General features: G+C 33.3%; 1 protein-coding gene across 1 annotated transcript; it reads right to left on the minus strand.

Moving 5' to 3' along the window:
* Nucleotides 1-8907: 8907 nt before the first annotated feature.
* LOC144997104 (uncharacterized) lies at nt 8908-17640 on the minus strand. The gene is made up of 7 exons (XM_078956932.1): nt 17502-17640; nt 17275-17404; nt 11645-11802; nt 11492-11564; nt 10826-11020; nt 10380-10473; nt 8908-9806 (listed from the first exon to the last, which is right to left on the minus strand). Exons 1-7 carry the CDS (start codon nt 17531-17533, stop codon nt 9067-9069), a joined length of 1422 nt encoding a protein of 473 aa, XP_078813058.1. The 5' UTR covers nt 17534-17640; the 3' UTR covers nt 8908-9066.
* Between the last annotated feature and the right edge of the window lie 1857 nt (nt 17641-19497).

Here is a 19497-nt window from a genome sequence, read left to right on the forward strand (position 1 = left end):
GTTTTGTATAACCCACAACAAAAGAATGTAACTTTAGCGGTAACACAAATCGTCGCAATTGATGTCCCTCGTCGTCGCTAAAGGTATTAGCGACGACATGTCGTCGCTAAAGGGTTGTCGCTATTACCTCGTAGATAATACTCGTTTGTTGTCGCAAACAGCGTCGTCTCTAATACGTATTTGTCATCGCTGCAGAGTCGTCTCTATAAAAATTCCAGCCACCGGCCGGAGTTTTTCTAGCAAAGCTTCCCGGAGTTATTGATCATTGCAATTGGTCATTGCCATCCCTAAAGGTGTCGCTCCTAATGTTTTTTTTTAGAAAAAACATATTTTTTATGGTATTAGTTTATATATATTATAAAATCCATGTTTGATAAATATAAAAAAATAAATACATACCACATTAATTAAAACATCAAACATAACATATTACATAAAGCATCTAATGCATCCTAAATAAACATCTAATATACCATCCATAAATATCTAATAAATTCACAATAACATCATCCATAACATAAAAAGACGAAATACTATGTGTCTTCATCTTCCTCATCGTTGTTTTCCTCATTGTTGACTTGGTTTTTAAACGAAAGAATAATGTCTCCAATGGCCATCACAAATGTCGGTTTTTCAAGAAAAGTATTCACATCAACATCCTACAATTAAGTCACAAGCACATTAAGTCATAAACAATTCAACAAACTATCAAACCATCAAAGCACCAAATGAATTAAGTCGTTAACAATTTAACAAACTATTAAGTCGTGTGACTGTGACTGCCATTAGGATGGAGAACTTGTACCCGCGGCTGAAGAAAGTTTAAGCCCAATGCCTCTCACATTCCGCCTTCATGTACCCAACACCTTCTCAAATATTGCGATCCAATCAATGGTGTACGAATCACCACCAGAGTTGGCTATGTGACGAGCCTATAGAGCAACCTCAGCAACTAAGGCATTCTGTATTTCACAAAGATTGTTAATATACATTAAAACTAATACAAAAAAACCAACAATTTACTTGCATTTTAAGTAATATTAGCTTACATATTGGTCTTCAACCAAAGGATCAACAAATTCGCCTTTTTCATTCACATGTGCACTATGACATGCTTCAGGTCTATTCAAATTCAGTTTAACATTACAAAATATGTTACAATTGAATAAAAATTAAAAAATATGTTATAACTGAATAAGCATTATCATAACTTACTTTCTTTAAACAAGCACTACCATAGCTGCACGTCCTTCCACGATTCTTAACTATTTGCTTCTTCCGACATTCTTTGTTTCCAGCGGATCGTTTTTTATGCTTTTTTGTTAAGAAGTGGTCAACAACAGCATTCCAACACTGCAGATCCATACCCATAGGGGCTTGAGCCCTTACTGCCTCCACATCCCCTGCTTTTCTGTTAAGAAGTGGTCACCACCGTCTCCTCCATGACCCATCACACCAGCCATAAGATGGAGCAATGCAATCCAAAAAAATGACATTGTGAAAAATTATAACACAATATGAATATATATATATATATATATATACACACACACACAATAATATGATATGATTACAAAATACAAACCTTATTTTACTAGTCAAATGTAAATATTTTTTTAATCATTCTCTCCCTCGGACACTTTAGTGTCTGCTCACACATCACTATCATAATCAATCTTGCAATCAGACACATTTTTAATGATACTCGTTGGTAGGTCAACTTCAATATCATCTTTAACTGATTGAGAATTTTGAAAGTACTTACTAAAGTTGATTGAGAGAGTGAAATTAGAAGAAGCATTACTAAGAACGAAAACAGTTGAATCATTGTCAACATTTTCAATGGGATCATGGCCGACATCGTTCATCGTTAGATCCCAAATTCTTCCATGATTAACATTTTCAACAACCCACCGTTGATTGTCATTTTCGTCACTTCGAGAAGGTTCTTAGATGTAAAATACTTGCTTGGCCTACGTAGCAAATATGAGTTGATCTTCATTGCTTAATTTGCGTTGTGGGTTGATACTGGTGAAATTATTATTAGATTTATCTCATGAAGTATCGAACCACTTGCAATGAAAAAGTACGGTGGAATATTTATGAGGATAATGCAACTCGCTAATCTCTTCTAGCTGACCATAATATTTCTGCTTATTCTCTCCCTCAGTTAGAACCCTCGAGTTTTGTGTTGATTGTTGGGCATCACGCATAAGTACAATAAACCTAACACTATTCACTATGCACTCGGTGTAAGTAAAGGCATTTGCATGCGCACCCATTGAAAGACTCGATAACTCCTTGTTAAACTTTGGAGATTTTTGCTTTTGCATATCATAGACCTTATGAAGGAACCACTTAGGGAATTTGGTATTTTCACCACTTTTAGGATGTAATCATTTGAATTCACTACATTAAAAATAGACAATGAATTAAAAGATAAGAACACTTACGCAATATACTTTCTGACTTCCTCACAACTATCAAGCAAAAACCAATGTAGACGTTTTCTCTCCTCTAGACGAAGATTTTTCATTTTCTTTGTGCTAGCCGGTCGACACATAGACTGAAACACCCATAACATTGGTTCTTCTATGACAACATCCTCATCTCTTTCGAGGCGATTGAATCGAGTCTCGACATCTTTAAGGTACATCGTACAAAATGATAATGCCTCTTCAGAGACATAACCCTCATCTATAGAACCTTCCAGTCTCGCCTTGTTTCTAACATACTTTTTTAGTTTTTTCATATACCTTTCGAAGGGATACTTCCATCTCATACATACTGGGCATCCGAAAATAGCTTCATCAGGTAAATGTAAAACTAAATAAACCATAATTTTAAAAAATGCAGGAGGATAGATCACTTCTAATTTGCACAATATTTTAATAATGGTTGGTTTCACTTCTTTCATATCCTTCACCGATAGTGTTCTTGAGCAAAGTTGCTTAAAACCATACAAAGCACTATTATTGCTATATAAACACCTTTGCCCAAAAGATCTTTAACTCCGATGGGTAAAAAAACGTTGCATAAGAATGTGATAATCATGAGATGTCAACCCAATAATGTTAGTATTGGTTTCATTCACTTTTTAACGACGTTAGATCCAAACCATCTAGCGGTTTCACATTTCTTATAAACTTACAAAAACGAATGCGGTCAGGTTTCGTGAATGAGTAAGGTGGATGAGGTTTAAGGAACTTGTCGTCACTCTTTTTCAACCATTGACTTTTCCGAATGTTCATTTTTGTCAAGTCCACCCGAGCATTTGATGTGTCTTTAGACTTATGATTCATCAAAGAAGTACCCACAAGACTCTCACCCACATTTTTTCAATATGCATAAGATCGAAGTTGTGCTTCAGCTCCAGAGAAGACCAATACTCAAGTTCAAAGAGTATGCTCTTTTTAGACCAACTAAACTCGAAACCCTCACGGTCTCTCTTAATACTAGCTCGTTGAGCAACTACTTTACCCGATGGATGAAACAATAGACGAGCATGTTGTGCTTGTATTTCTTCCTCACTAAACTGTCTTGGAGGACCTCTTGTCTCATGTTCGTCATTATAGTCCAAACTTTTTCTCCATGGATGATCAATGTCTAAAAACCGGCGATGACCAACATATACGACTTTATTTGATACTCGGTATGATGGAGTGTCTTCGTTGCAAGTCAGATAAACTACTACGAGCTGGAAAGTCGTTTATTGTCCATAACAACATTGCTTTCATATTGAAGAATGTATATATCGCTGTGTCTTTAGTACATACTCCAAAACTTTATAGCTGCTTCAACTCATCCACCAACGGCCTAAGGAACACATCCAAGTCCTTCCCGGGTGCTTTAGGGCCGGGAATCAACAAGGTCAACATGAAAGATGAATCTTTCATGCATAGCCATGGTGGAAGATTGTAAGTGGTGAGTATGACGGGCCACGTGCTATGAGGATTACACATGTTACCAAGTGGATTAAAACCATCAGCAGCAAACCCTAAGTGTATGTTTCGGGGTTCCCTCAAGAAGTCAAGATACTTCATATTGAATATTTTCCATGAAGTACCATGAAGAATCGTACCATCTTTAGATCGTCCGGTATTGTTCCAAATCATATCTTTAGTTGTGTGTCTAGAACAATACAAACATTGTAGTCTTGGGGTCACAGGAAAGTATGGTAAAACCTTATAAGCCACTTTCTTACCCTTTGTATTTTCATCAACCCACCGACGCTCATTACAAACTGGACACTTTTTCAACAACTTGTGTTCTTTCTAGAAAAGATAGAAGGCGTTTTTACATATGTGTATCGACTCATAACCCAATCTGATCTTTTTAAGTGTCTTTTTTGCTTCGTAATGTGACCAGGGGAGGGGGTTGTTTCCTTGAGGAAATGCAGTATGCAACAACTCAAGAAGCTGATCGAAAGAACTATCAGTCAATTTGTTGATCAACTTGATATGCATCAGCTTTGCTAAAAAGTCAAGGGACGAAGACGAACATCCATGATATAATTTTAATTGGATTTCCGCTAACAACTTTTGAAATCCATCATCGACACCGCTATCGTCAGTATATGGGTTCCCTTCTTCGCGGTTGGTATCATTTTCAATCACACCCCGTAACATCAACAAAAACATCGGTCATCTCATTACCATGCTGTATGTCTTCGACAACCGGGTGAGTTGTATTTTCACCGTTATACTTCCATATAATATAATGTGGACTAAAACCATGTTGAAGTGTATGGAATTTCATTATGGCTAGTAGTATAAATTTAATGCCATTACATTTGTTACACGGGCATCTGATTTATCCATTGTTATCGATGTGTGGTTTGGACCTCTCGAGAAAAGATTCGAGTCCTTGTTGGAACAAGGTTGAGTTATGGATTTCAATAGTAGTCCACGTTTTATTAATAAACATGTTGCAACTGAAACATAAGTTAGGTTTTAGTGTTTACTCTACAAGAATTAGAATTAGGATTGAATATTTATAATGATAGAGTAACCACTCAATCAGATGGAATAGAAAATCAGACAATGGTAGAGTATTCACAAGTGTAGGCTTCTAAATCTACTTTTTGAATACCTTACTTCATATGGAAATGTGTATTACATGATTGACCATTTAAGAAAAATTCGGCAGCATTTCCCCTTGGATCCTAAGTGTATATATATATATATATATATATATATATATATATATATATATATATATATATATATATATATATATATTTCTCTTTGCTCATCTGTATATATATATATATATATATATATATATATATATATATATATATATATATATATATATATATATATATATATATATATACAGATGAGCAAAGAGAAAATAACAACCGAATATTTCTTAAACAATCAATCATGTGATACACATATACATCCTAAATGAGGTAAAATATTCAAAAAACAGTCTCTAAACGGGGATCACCCGGAATTAGTTTGTAAATCAATTTCGAACAAGTATTTCTAGGCTTTTGATGATTTAAAAAGAAGAGATTTAAAATAAAAAAAATATTTTTATTATAACATTGTAATTTAAATAATTCAGTTATTGAATTAAAACTTAGTAGATGTATTGTATTAACTTTATATTTTTATTTTTTATTATAGCAATATATTTTAAAAGATAGTATATATATATATATATATATATATATATATATATATATATATATATATATATATATATATATATATATATATATATATATATATATATAGTTTCAGTTTCATTTGACACCATTTTAATTTTGTGAAACCGTGAGACTAAATCTAAAAATAATTTTAAAATGCAAAACAAATGAAAAAATCCAAAAATTCTTTTTTTAAATATTATTTTCGGAACTTGAATTAACTAAAAAAATCCCGTTATTTTTGAAAAGTATGTGAAATGTTTTAATAGAATATTACACTGACATATTCTAAAAAATAATTTTAAAATGCAAAATAAATGGAAAAATCTAAAAATTCTTTTTTTGAATATTATTTTCGGAACTTGAATTAACTTAAAAAAAATTGAAAAAAAAAAAACAATAAATAAAAATAAAAAAATGCGTCTCACGGTCTCACAACATATAAGTGGTCACACATGAACCTAACTATATATATATATATATATATATATTTCTTATTTATATCATTTTTTTTTTCATATTTTGATTTTTAGTATCAACTTTTTTTTTATTTTTTTTATTTTTGTATTTTGAGTAAATTATAACTTAGTAGATTTAACATTTTAAATTTAATTTTTTATTTTTTCTTATAACATTGTACTTTTAAAGGATATTATATATTTGTTATTTATTTCATTTTTTTGCCATATTTTAATATTTAATATCATCTTATTTTTGTTTTTATTTTTCTATTATCACATTATACCTTTTGGTATTTATTTTTATTTATATTATCTTACTTATTTTGTTTTTTTTATTATATTATAATAATTTAAAAAGAGTTCTTTTTTTTTTTTTAATTTTCAATTATAACATCCTATCATAACATACATATACATCCAATATACATATATTTTATCTTAACATACAATATAGACACATACTGATGCACTTATACATATTTTTTCTCGTATATTTTTCATACATACAAATACATTTCATATTAAAATCCATATATACATTTGAATACAAACACCGAGATTTTCACATAAAAATATCTACATTTCGTATACATATATTTTTTCACATACATTTGTTCATATATGCCCATATACATACATTTCACATAGAAATACACTTATACATATTTTCACATACACTTTTTCATACATACACATACACATACATTTTTTCATACAAATTCACATATACACATTTGCATATTCATTTTTACATACATATTCATACATGTAGATTTCACATATATACCAAAATACACACATTTCGCATACCAAAATATACATTTCACATACCAAAATGTATACAATTCACATATACTTCATATACATTAAGAAAAAAAGGGAAAAGAAAGAGGAACATGCTATTTTTGCCAGAAAAACAAATAAGTTGCCGGAAAATGGTGACACCGATGGTGCTGGGGTGGTGATCACCACCGGAGACTAGTTGCCGGAAAATGGTGACGCTGATGGTCATGTGATGGTGTTCACCACCGAAGACTACTTAAAAGCACCAAAAACATGAAATTAGAGCTAAATATGGTAAGAAAACAAGAGAAATAGAAAGGAAAAGGAAAACGTACGTTACACGAGGTTTAGGGTCGTCGGAAAAACTTGGAATTCGTCGGAAATCGGTGGTAATCGCCGAAAATCGATGGACATCAACAGAAATTGAAGCCTTACAAGCAACCTACGGTTAGTGGTGGTATGGGTTGGTGTATTAAGCCGGAAAAAACGTAGGTCGTCGGAGTTTTGCGAGAATGAACAGATGCATAAAATGGGTCGTCTGGGACGAAGTGGGAGTCAAAAAGGTGTCACCTTTAGCAGCGACGCATTTAGCAACTACAAATACGCAATAGCGGCAACACGTTGGAGGGAAAAACATGTGCCATTATGTGGTTACTATTCACCGTCTGATCCAAGATTAATCGAACGATCAGGATGACATTGACGCGAATCGCCATCAATAGCGGCAACGTGTCGTTGGTGACGCCGCTATTAGTTCCCACGAGATGAAACCCTAGCAGATGGACCAGTTTAGCATCGTACAGTCACGATCAAATGACGTGTGGCAGAAGAGGATCGCCGGTGGCAGACCTTTAGCGACGACATATATAGAGACAACAGGACGCTTTAGCAGTGATATGAACTATTTTCGTCGCTAAATGATGGTGTCGTCGCTATTGATATCGACATGAACTAAGATGTACCATTGTACATTTATACGCCATGATGAAGCAATAAGTTTTGCTCTTGTAATATGTACAAAGCATGTGCGGCTAGATTATCCTATAGAGAAATTATATATTATGATATTTTTTATCCATATAAATCATTATGATATTATGATATGTATAGAGAAATTATATATTATGATATTTTTTATCCATATAAATCATTATGATATTATGATATGTGTAATATTTAATGTTAATTTAATGAAATTTAATAATATTTTATTGTATTAATTTTACGAATGTCATTATTTAAATTGATAGATAGGGTATGGATAGGAATAAAAAAACATAATGATATTTAATTTCTGTATCCAATAACATAAACAGAATGATATTTAATTTCTGTATGTTGGGATCAAGAGAGGAACACTTTTCCAATCCTTTAGCCATTAAATTTCTACTTGACGTGTATTCTCTTTTTAACGACTGTGCAACCACAATATATAATTTTTCGGCTTTGAAATCATATCAACGACGATAACACTCATCACCTTCTAGTAATTAATCTGTGTAGGGGTTATTGTTGTATTTCTCTTATTTCTTCATTCCTTTATTGTATCTTTTGTATCTATTTATAGATACCTTCTCATGTTATGCAATTCATTCTAAACCATTTGGGTTGTGGTGACTTGGTAAGGCATGTGGAAGATATGGTGGATAACCTATTGACCCATGTTCAAATCCTGGCACCACTCAACTCAGCCCTTGTGGCCATGGAGGTTCGCCTGCAGTGACTCCAGGGCATGAAGCAAAGCTTTATGTTTGCAGCGGGGGATTAGTCGGTGCGCGAAAGCTGGCCCGGAAACCCTCGTTAGGGAAGTTCCCTTTCCAAAAAAAAAAAAAAAAATTCATTCTATTCATCTTACTGTCACATATTAATCACGACAAAAACAAAAATAAAATAGAATACATGACGTCTATTTTCTTTTTAACTAGTGTGCAACCACAATATATAACTTTTCCGCTTTTAAATCATATTAATCACGACAAGAACAAAAATAAAATTAATGCGCAAATGAGTGAAGAGAAGATCGCTATACACAACAATTGTATACTTCCTTAAAACAGTTTTACTCAAAATTGCTATAAAAATACTAGAATAATATACACGAATACTAAAGTAGTAAAGTTTCCCTCGAATACTATGAGCACGTTTCCATCAAATTAAGCACCTTTAATTGAACACCGGTTTTTCCATGAACTTATAAGAGCCCCCATAATCTTTCGGCACAGGAAGATCAAGTTCCGAGCAAACAAACCGGATTATCTCTCCGGTCAAATCCCCGAAGGACAACTTGTTTAGGGTAACCGCAATAGAAAACCTGTTATTAATGTCACAGTAAGCCGTGGACCCACCCAACCCTGCGTGACCAAATCCAATCGTCGAACATGCATCCACCGTGCAAACTTTCCTAAACCCAAGTCCAAATTTTCCTTTCGGCAAGATTAAATCCTTATATTTTCCGTTTCCCAAGAACGCATCATGAAGTTTTGATTTTGAGTTGCTAAAGATTTTAGTCTCGATTTCATCACCTGTGGCGTCTGTTTCGGGGTTTCGGATGAAATAAGTGTCATTACTTTCATCTTTCTGGTTCTTGGAGGGGAACGTGGCGGGGTGGTGAGGGTGGCTTCCAAGTGGTGGGAGGGAGGAGGAATGGCGGGGAGGGATCGTACCACCGTCCACAAGGGCGGCATAGTAGCGGGCTAATGCACGGGCCGAGAAGTGTCCGTTAGAGGCAGGTAATATAGCACGGCGGATATTGAGCTTGTCTGCTAAGGAAATGAGGTTTTCAAGTATGTGAGGCATGAATGAGGAAGGTACGGCAGTCCTGTACTTACACTTTGCTATTAGATCTGAAAACGTATGGAATTCATTTCTATCGTACGTAAGATTTGCCAGACGAGATTCCACACCTGAATTTTATATAAAATCATAAACTTTTTATGAACTATATATGAGGCAGGACAAGACGTACAAAAAAAAAAGTTATACTTTATCGTTTTGTATTGTCATTTAACAATAAAAAATGGTCCTTTACAAGGTCAAAAAAAGATAGAATAAACTAATCATGATTACTTTATTAATTTTTTTAAATTTTAAAGTATAGAAAACCATGCATTGCCCCGTTACCTAATTTTCCCTTCTTCTTCATCTTACGGAAAAATACATAGAATTACATTGTTTCATAACATTATCCATTTAACAACTGGACTATTATTTTTTTTTATTGATTTAGCCACTTGAATGTTAATATAATACTCATAAAAATAAAACAGGTTAAATTACTGGCTAAATCAATATCATGATGAAACTCTGATCAAGGAAGTTGCAATTTTAATTTTTAAGGGCCACTATGAAAAGCTTATTATTTATATGGTGAAAAATATAGCGGTATAAATAATTCCTACGTAAAATAGTTTAAATGGCTAAAGTAATATAAACAAATGTACAAAGCCTGTCTTCATTGAGTTTTTCATGAATCTCACCAGAAGGAATCCCTATATAAAATTCGCCTTCAACGTTTAGTGGGCGAACAAAAGCTTCCTCAAGAACATCTTGAAACTTCTTTCCGGATGCACGCTGCACGTTCAAGAACACATATATAGATGAATCGAAAATAATGAATACATGAAAATATATCATTATTCCATTCATGTTTCATGTCATTTATACCACAAAGAGGCACCAAGGGCCCATTTGTTACTCAAGACAGAAGATCATAGGATAGGTTGTACTTCATTTCATGTGCATTGGATGGAGACTAGGACCAATCTCAATAGGATAAAATGTATTCTTTTTCCTACACAAAAAGATGGAACAAGGTAGGACATGGAATGTGTCTAAATGTCTTGTCGCTGCAGAACACGTAAAGGTTTTTCTCATCCTCATCAATAAAAATAGCCCTAAACATAGAAGATGCATGTTATCTTACCTCAATGATTCCACCACATAGCCAACCATATGAGAGATAATGATATAATTGATCACGACCAGGTTCGGTTTCTGGTGCAACCTCCGCAATGCGTTTTACACACTCATCCCAATCACAAAATAATGTAGGATCATTTCTAGTATTGTCAGCAAGAGCGTTGTGCAAACCAGATGTATGATTCAGTATATGATGAACCTGCATGAGAAAGGAAAAGTGATGGTCCCTTTGAATATGGATATACATTTACAACCTTATAAAGAAAATATACAACAGAATGCTACCAAATAAAGAGATTGTCACAAGATATCACACTAAATGGTTTCTCTTTTTTTTTTTTCTACAAATAGGTTATTCTTCCGACAACCCTAATTAGCCCACACCAACCTTCCGAATCCACAGTTTGGGATTTAGAGTTTAGGATACACAATGGCCCATTATATGGATGACATAGAGCCTACCATAAGGAGCCAATCAACTATGGAATTAAATCTCCCATGTTATGGTTGTTGAGACTATAACTATAGTGTGTTTCTAAAACGATATATACCACTCCAAACAAACCTCTGTTATGTCGTGAGAGTGTTTTAATAATGTTTTCTCTAGTGAGATCAGGTAAGTAACGATAACATTAAGAATAAGGGGGGAAAACAATTGAATGAGGAGAACCTTTATTTGATCCTTCCCATTTGTACCAAACTCTGGCCAAATGTTTGCGACCTTTTCATCAAGGTTTAGTTTCCTAAAATGAAAATACATATTTGCTTATATTTCCTTGCTTATATTTCGTTGATGTTAAAAATATAAAATTGAAGAAGATACCCTTTATCAGCCAGCCAATGTATCATTCCTGCTGTGACACCCTTAGTTACTGAGAAAGCAGGAAATAAGGAATCAGGTTGAACTGGACGAGGGTTGTCTTTTCCCAGCACTCCAGCTGCAGTATCAATGATCACTTGCCCATCTTTGTAGGCACAAACCTAAGAAACATAAACCAGATTTTGAGTGATTACACAATGTATAACTCATGTACATTGATGTTATTAATGACATGTAAAAAAAATACTAATTCAAGCTAGGTTTTTAATAGCATGCTCCAATCTGCAAAGTAACGTTGCCATTATGAACTATTAAAGGGTATCAATTATAGTTATAGGGATAGGGTTGGAGCAACGAGCAACACAAACTTTCTATGGTTATTTTCAATGATGAAGATATATAACGAGTACACTAAGGTCTTTGATACAATCAAGTAATGTCCCAATCTGCAAAGTAACGTTGCCAGTATGAACTATTAAAGGGTATCAATTATAGTTATAGGGATAGGGCTGGAGCAACGACCAATACAAACTTTCTATGGTTATTTTCGATGATGAAGATATATAACGAGTACACTAAGGTCTTTGATATAATCAAGTAATGTCCCACTTTTCTCGATGGGGCTGAAAGTTGCAATAATCATGCCACATTTTTCCAAGTCAAATGAATGCCAAACATGGTACAAGTAATAAAGTAAACTAATTTTTCCACTTGAACAAGTCTTATAATGTTATTTTCAGTATGAGGATATGGAAGTCTTTGACATCATTTTCAAAATGCGAGATTGAGAGCTAATCTCTATTTCACGGATAGGAAAAAAATTGCAATTTTTGTCCCTCATTTCAGTCTAGCGAACATGTGCCAAGGGCAATACAACTAATATGGCAAACCACTTATACACTGTCTTATTAAGTGTTTTATAGGGATATTTTAGATGATGATTGTTAGCGTAATATTTAATATTTATCATATTTGGTTTTAAGGACAAAGGGGATTAATGTGTTTAAAACATATGTAATTGAACACACATGAAACACGACACAAGTAATATTCATGTAAACCAATTATACATGGACTAAACTCAACCGAATAGACATATTTCTAGTGTTTTTTTAGCCCTAACAATACTAGGAGTGAGGGTCGGAGTTGAAGACGTGTCAAGTGTGTCACCGTACAACCTGTGTCGTAACGGGGACCGAAATATTAATCAATCAATAATTTGCCGTTAATTACTCTCAATCAGTTGCTAATCCGTGCTAATCTAAGTTCTGGGACCTACTTTTAGTCTTCGCACAATCCTACTCGAACCAAGCAACCGTTGGGGTATGAAGTTTTGTCCAACATAGTGCACTTAGAATCAAGTGGAACACTTAGATGGAGCATTTTGAGTTCAATGGAAGACTTTGAACTTAATGGAGCACTTAGGGTTCATGAAGCATGTACTAAACGAACACATCATCTGAGAATGCATCGAATCATCTGACAAAGGAATGGATCTAGTGCCAAAGGAACGAATCATCTAAAAGGGAGTTTGGGGCACCTGGGAGCAACTTGGAGCAACTTGGAGCACTTGGAGCAACTTGGAGACTGCTCGTGGAAGTTTCTCATGAGATGTTTCTAATAGAAGTTGCTCACACGATGTTGCTCATGGAAGTTGCTCACGTGATATTGCTTACATGGCATCGCTCATGGAAGTTGCTCGTGATGATGCTCATGGAAGATGCTCATGGAAGATGCTCGCAGATGATGCTCATGGAATATGCTCGCGGATGATTTAAGGGAACCCCTTCATGGGCTAATTATGGGTGGGCATGACCCATCATAATTAGGGTTTTCCATGCTTGCCTGTAAATAGGCTCATATGCCATCATTGTAAAATTGCTAGAGTTCTGTGAGATTTCAAAGTAAGATACACTTTTGAGTGCTTGTAATAGTTCCAGAAAATTAATAAAATATTATCTCTCTCTTATTTTCCCGTAGACATAGGTCACATTGACCGAACCACGTTAAATGTTATGTTCCTTTGACTTATATTTTTTGAATTCATAATTCTATAAGTTCACCGTAGTTTGTTTCAGTATTTGTCTAAAGTGCTTAACTTGTTTTGTTGCAACCCAACAATGGATGATGTTCGGATTCGTATATGTAAGCCATGGTTCAAAGACCTGTCACATCAAAAATATTCCATTGGGATTATGGGATTTAACTTCTTTAAGATGGGTCCTAGGACACAGTCGACATGGTTTGTCTAGAGTGTTAAACACCTCTCTTCTAGAGTTATTTTGCATGTTAAGAATAAATCGGCCATTATTATCGTTTGAAGGTGAGATAAATAATACATCTTTGTTCAAACTATCAGTCTGATAACTCAAATAAATAAATAAATATTATTTAAATCACACTATATATATATATATATATATATATATATATATATATATATATATATATATATATATATATATATATATAAAAGTTCCTATGTCAGTAACTAAGTAAATTAATTAAGTATAATTAGGAGGAAATTAAGGGTGTTAACATTCAAAATTGTCACACTTAATTGATTACTATATAGATTGAATGGGGACATAATGTGAGTAATCTTCAATAATATAATGAGCTCAAGAAATTGTGTAGAATGCTCACTGGAAATGTGATCTATGGGGAAATTGAAGTAATATGTACTTGAAGATTTTTGGAGTTGTGTAGATAATTAAGGCATGCTCTCCTGATTTAAGTCCAAATTAGTTGTACAAATAACATTAGATCATGTGTATTGTGGTTTTGATTCGATAATATGCGTTTGTTGGAACCGAAAATAGGTGAAATGATGAAATATTAGTGATTTTGCTTAGTTTTTGTTTTTTAAAATGTAAATGTAACCTTTACTCCTAATAATAGGAGTATTTTAAAAAAGAATTGTACTTCATTTTTAATAATATATATTACTCATCATCGTACAACGAGTGAAATTGCCAACGTGCAACAAGTTGCGCTGCTAAACCTTTTTGTATAGTAAATCTAATTCTTTTAAAGACTACATCTATAGATCTAGGAGATATAACATTGATATGCATGATCCACTGTACTCTATTAAGAAACTTCACCGCATCCGGCACGAGGAAACCAAACATATCAAATGCAAATGGTATGAGCACATGTTGATTTTCTATGCACGATTTCTCTTGTTTGGTGACTTTGATTGTAGCAGCTTTTGAAACAGTCTATCCCGTCGTGAAACCCCCAATCCTCCAGCCCACAAGAGGTGATACCCCTATAAGGTCCACACATGCGTGCTTCCCTCCAACCGACCCATCCAAAAATCAAAATGTCAAACGATCTTAGGGCTGAACTTTCTTCTGTCGCGTCAGTCAAGAAATTCATAAGTGTCTCTTTCATGGCGGTAACCCCAACATGCTTAAAAATGTCAAACAAAACATCCCTAACCATATCGTGCCTGTATATTAACTTTGATAGTTCTTTACAGTGAACTGCATGCGCTCCAAAAGAATCCAAACATGCCTTGTGACATATCTCGTCGGCTGGGAATATTGGAATTGTGAGTAGATATTTGAGAATAGTACGATACTCCACAAGAGACATATGTTGGCATAGCCATCTATAGGGATAACTAGAATAAAATCTTGAACATGTGGTACACGTAAGCAAATGAAAAACCGCTTTTTGTCGAGTAGTTATGTCGAGATGCACTTACATATCTTAGACAGTTTTACGAAAAATGGCACTCACCAGTCTATTATGGGATTTTTTTTTTTTTTTTTTTTGTTGGGGGGGGGGGGGGGGGGGGGGGGGGGAGGGGTGTCTTTACATATATGGCCTGCGAGTAATCAATTTTGAAACACAGGTGTGTCTTTTAGTTTTTACAATACTTTTGATCAGTTGTTAGTTTTTTTAGGGAATTAAAACTGATAGTTACACATATGGCCCGATGACTAGAAACTTTCGAAACATAAGTGTGTCATTTGTTTATCTTTCCTAAATCTTAAACTAGTAATTTTTACATTAGTTGGTAGATAAGTATACAAGGTTGGTACCACTTACTAACTCTAATTTATGTCGTTGAATGAAAATATACATACTATATGTGACCGAACTAATACGTCGGAAATGTTCATATATATATATATATATATATATATATATATATATATATATATATATATATATATATATATATATATATAACGGATGGGTCGTGACATGTGAGATGGAAATGAACATTTGGTTTCTTGTTAATATATAATTATAAGTTATTTTTCATAAAAATTCAAAAATTTGTAATGGGGAAAAATTCCTGATTACGCATTGGGGATCCCCCATATATATATATATATATATATATATATATATATATATATATATATAACGGATGGGTTGTGACTTGTGAGATGGAAACGAACAATTGGTTCCTTATTAATATATAATTATAAGTTATTTTTCATAAAAATTCAAAAATTTGTAATGGAGAAAAATCCCTGATTACCCATTGGGGATGTGGATGGGATAGATTTCATCATAACCCTTTAGTTTCAGTATCACCAAAATTGCTTATGTCTCACATCAGTTTAAGATACGTGAGCTTAAACACCCAAATCACGATATGGAATGCATAAACACGGTGTTGTCATTACAATAATATAATTACAAACGAAGTTGAAGAGTTATGAAGCAATTTGGGTGATAGTGGATATAATAACTAAATCAACCAATTTGGGTGATAGTGGATATAATAGTGGATATAATAACTAACTCAACCAACTACATTCCAATTAAAGAGGTGTATTGTGTATCAAGGTTAGCTAAGTTTTACGTTGATGAGATAGTGAAACTAAATTAAGTTGCTATATCAGTAACTAAGTATTTTAACAAGGTGTAACTGCTTTTAACCGGAGCAAATTATGGGTTTTAACATAAAATTAGTCGACATAAGCATCATGAACACGTAAGACACGATTCCCTTAGAAAAACGTGTTGGTGGAATATAAGTTGGAGGTAGCATAATAAGCTTTGGTTAGGTTCGTCAAAGCACGAGGTGAGTTTTCATATCAATTTTGTAACTACTTGCATGAAAATATCTATCATGCAATAATTGATTCAAATATACTTTGTGAAAAATGTTGTCGCATGAAAAGTGTTCGGACTTGTTTATCTAGTTTGTTACTATCCGGGATGACACCTTTAGTGGGTACTAATGGGGTATTTGATAGTTAGACATATGAGGGATGTATTGTGACTCTCATGGATACGATTTGACATTTTACTATTTTCTTGGATATATAAATGCTTGAGCATAACGTATAGGTTGTGCCAAGTGGAAAGGGAAACAAATAATTGGTTTTTTCTTTAGATATTTGAAATATTCCTTAAGTTGTGTCTTCAGTTGAAACGTAATAGAGTAACTTTTGAATTAGAAATGCATGATAAAACTATAAACTTATACCTTGTTTTATTTTATGGATTCCATGCACGAAAGTTAAGACAATATTAAAAACTTCAACTGATTTAGGAGATTTTGGAACTTATTGATCGTCTATCGTATTTTGAAATTTGGAGTTTTACAACCTGTCATATACTAGTAACACAACTATATTGGAGGAGGGAGTGGTATGCACCTGGATTCCAAGTATTCTATCAGCATTCCCTAATTCAACCAAGAGGCACCTCAGCTTGGCTTCTACATCAGAATGGATTGGATTGTCACATAACCATTTTGTATTCGAGGCTGCTCCGTTAATTGTGTTGCTGAAACAAATAAAATCTAGTAAACATGGGTATGCCCGAATATGATTAGAAAATCAACAGCGACTGGTTGGAACTTGGAAGTGAAGAAAAATCATACCTTTCCAGAACAGAGTTAGTAAAACGTCTCATGATATATAGATAGCTTATCGGAATAACACTCAAGGATGAAAGCCCTGAAACGATGAACTATACTTTTTAAATAGTCATGGCTTATCCCAACAACACAACATGTACAAGGCTAGGTCTAAACGCTGTCGAGTTTTTAATTGATGGAAATGGAAGGAGAAACCGGAATACACGTGTTCTCATGTGGCAAGGGTTGGGAAACAAATGTACATCAGGTCTTAAAACGTTTAACTTTCTTGTATAAGTTTCAATCTTGATGTTTTGCCTTTTGCTCTTTCAAAGGTTTCATGTTTTCCAGGACCAAAACGAATCTGTGTATTTTATAGTCTATCGTCGTCATCCACTTTTAGTATTATTTAACTATGATGACAAACTTTTATTTATAAAAAATTAAAAGTTTTTAAGAAGACGCTTTAGTTAGGTGTTTTGGTTATTTAACTCCGGATTCTTTTTCCAACCACCCTAAATGTATCTAAAATCTAGATAATAAATTGCAGAAAGCTATTGGACGAATATTTGTGATTAAAGTTGCTTTTCTTTTAAGACAAAAATACATGGTAGTAAAAAATATATGGTTTTGGTAATGTTTCGTAACAAGTGATCTAATTGTGGATCCTTTACTGATTTTGGTCTCAGTACAAATAAAAAAGCCGATTATAGCTTTTATATCTTTTTATCTTTATATTAATTTAATGATTTAAAGTAACTAAAAATCTCTCTCTCTCTTTTTATATATATATATATATATATATATATATATATATATATATATATATATATATATATATATATATATATATATATATATATATAGACACACACAAGAAATGCGAGTATTAGCGGTTAGCGGTAAGAGACATCGCCGTTGAAAGTCAGGTATGTCACCGCTAATAGTTTCTGTGGTGATGCATTGCCACTAATAGGTTATCGTTGTTGCCTCACTGCCAATGGTAAATATGTCGCCAATATTGCTTTACGTCGCTGCCAATACACGGTCGACGTTAATGTTGTCGTCGATGCTAAAGCCTCGTCGCCACTAATACGTGTTCATCCCACTATTTGTAGTTTCCGTTTTTTTAGTAGTTAACATTAAAATTGGAAAACAAAATTGCAGAAAAATAGTTCGAAACATTAACAACTTAATAATATATATGGTATCTGATCCAAAATATTAATCCGAACATCCGGTCAAAAAATCTCATCCAAACATAGTGCAATATATATCCAAAATATTAGTCTAAAATACTAACACAAACAAAGAATTTCATAAATCCTAAAAAAAATAGCTACTCATCCTCATCATTCCCCTCGTTTCGATGGTTTTTATTTCATGGCAACAACGATCGAAACCATTCTTCCAGTAAGGTACTACAGGCCAGGTCTTTTATTATTGTTTGCAGCATGTCCAACTATAAAGAAAACAAAATATATTACCAACATATCGTAATAGCATTCTACTTTCCATTACAACATTGTACTTTCCAAATACAGTTAAACATGCTTGCTACACAATATCTTTGTACTTTTTTCCATTATTGCATATACATTAACATTGTACTTTTTTTTCATTTTTCCATTATAGCATTGTATTATACTAAACTAACAATTACCAACATATCATTATAGCATTTTACTTTCCAAATACACTTAAACATAAATCATACACAATATTGCATATATATTATATCATTGAAATTTCTTTCGTTTTCCATTATAGCATTCTACTATACTAAACTAACAATTACCAAACTACAAAATACCAATATATCAAACAATAAGCAAACTACAACCTATCCAATATTTCATATACATTATAACATTGTACTTTTTCATTTTTCCATTATAGCATTATATTAGACTAAACTAACAATTACAAAACTACAAAATACCAACATATCAAACTATAACCAAACTACATCCTACACAATATTGCATATATATTACAGCATTGTACTTTTTTCATTTTA

Source organism: Lactuca saligna, chromosome 5, assembly GCF_052625555.1.
Source record: "Lactuca saligna cultivar CGN05327 chromosome 5, ASM5262555v1, whole genome shotgun sequence".
Lineage (NCBI taxonomy): Eukaryota > Viridiplantae > Streptophyta > Magnoliopsida > Asterales > Asteraceae > Lactuca > Lactuca saligna.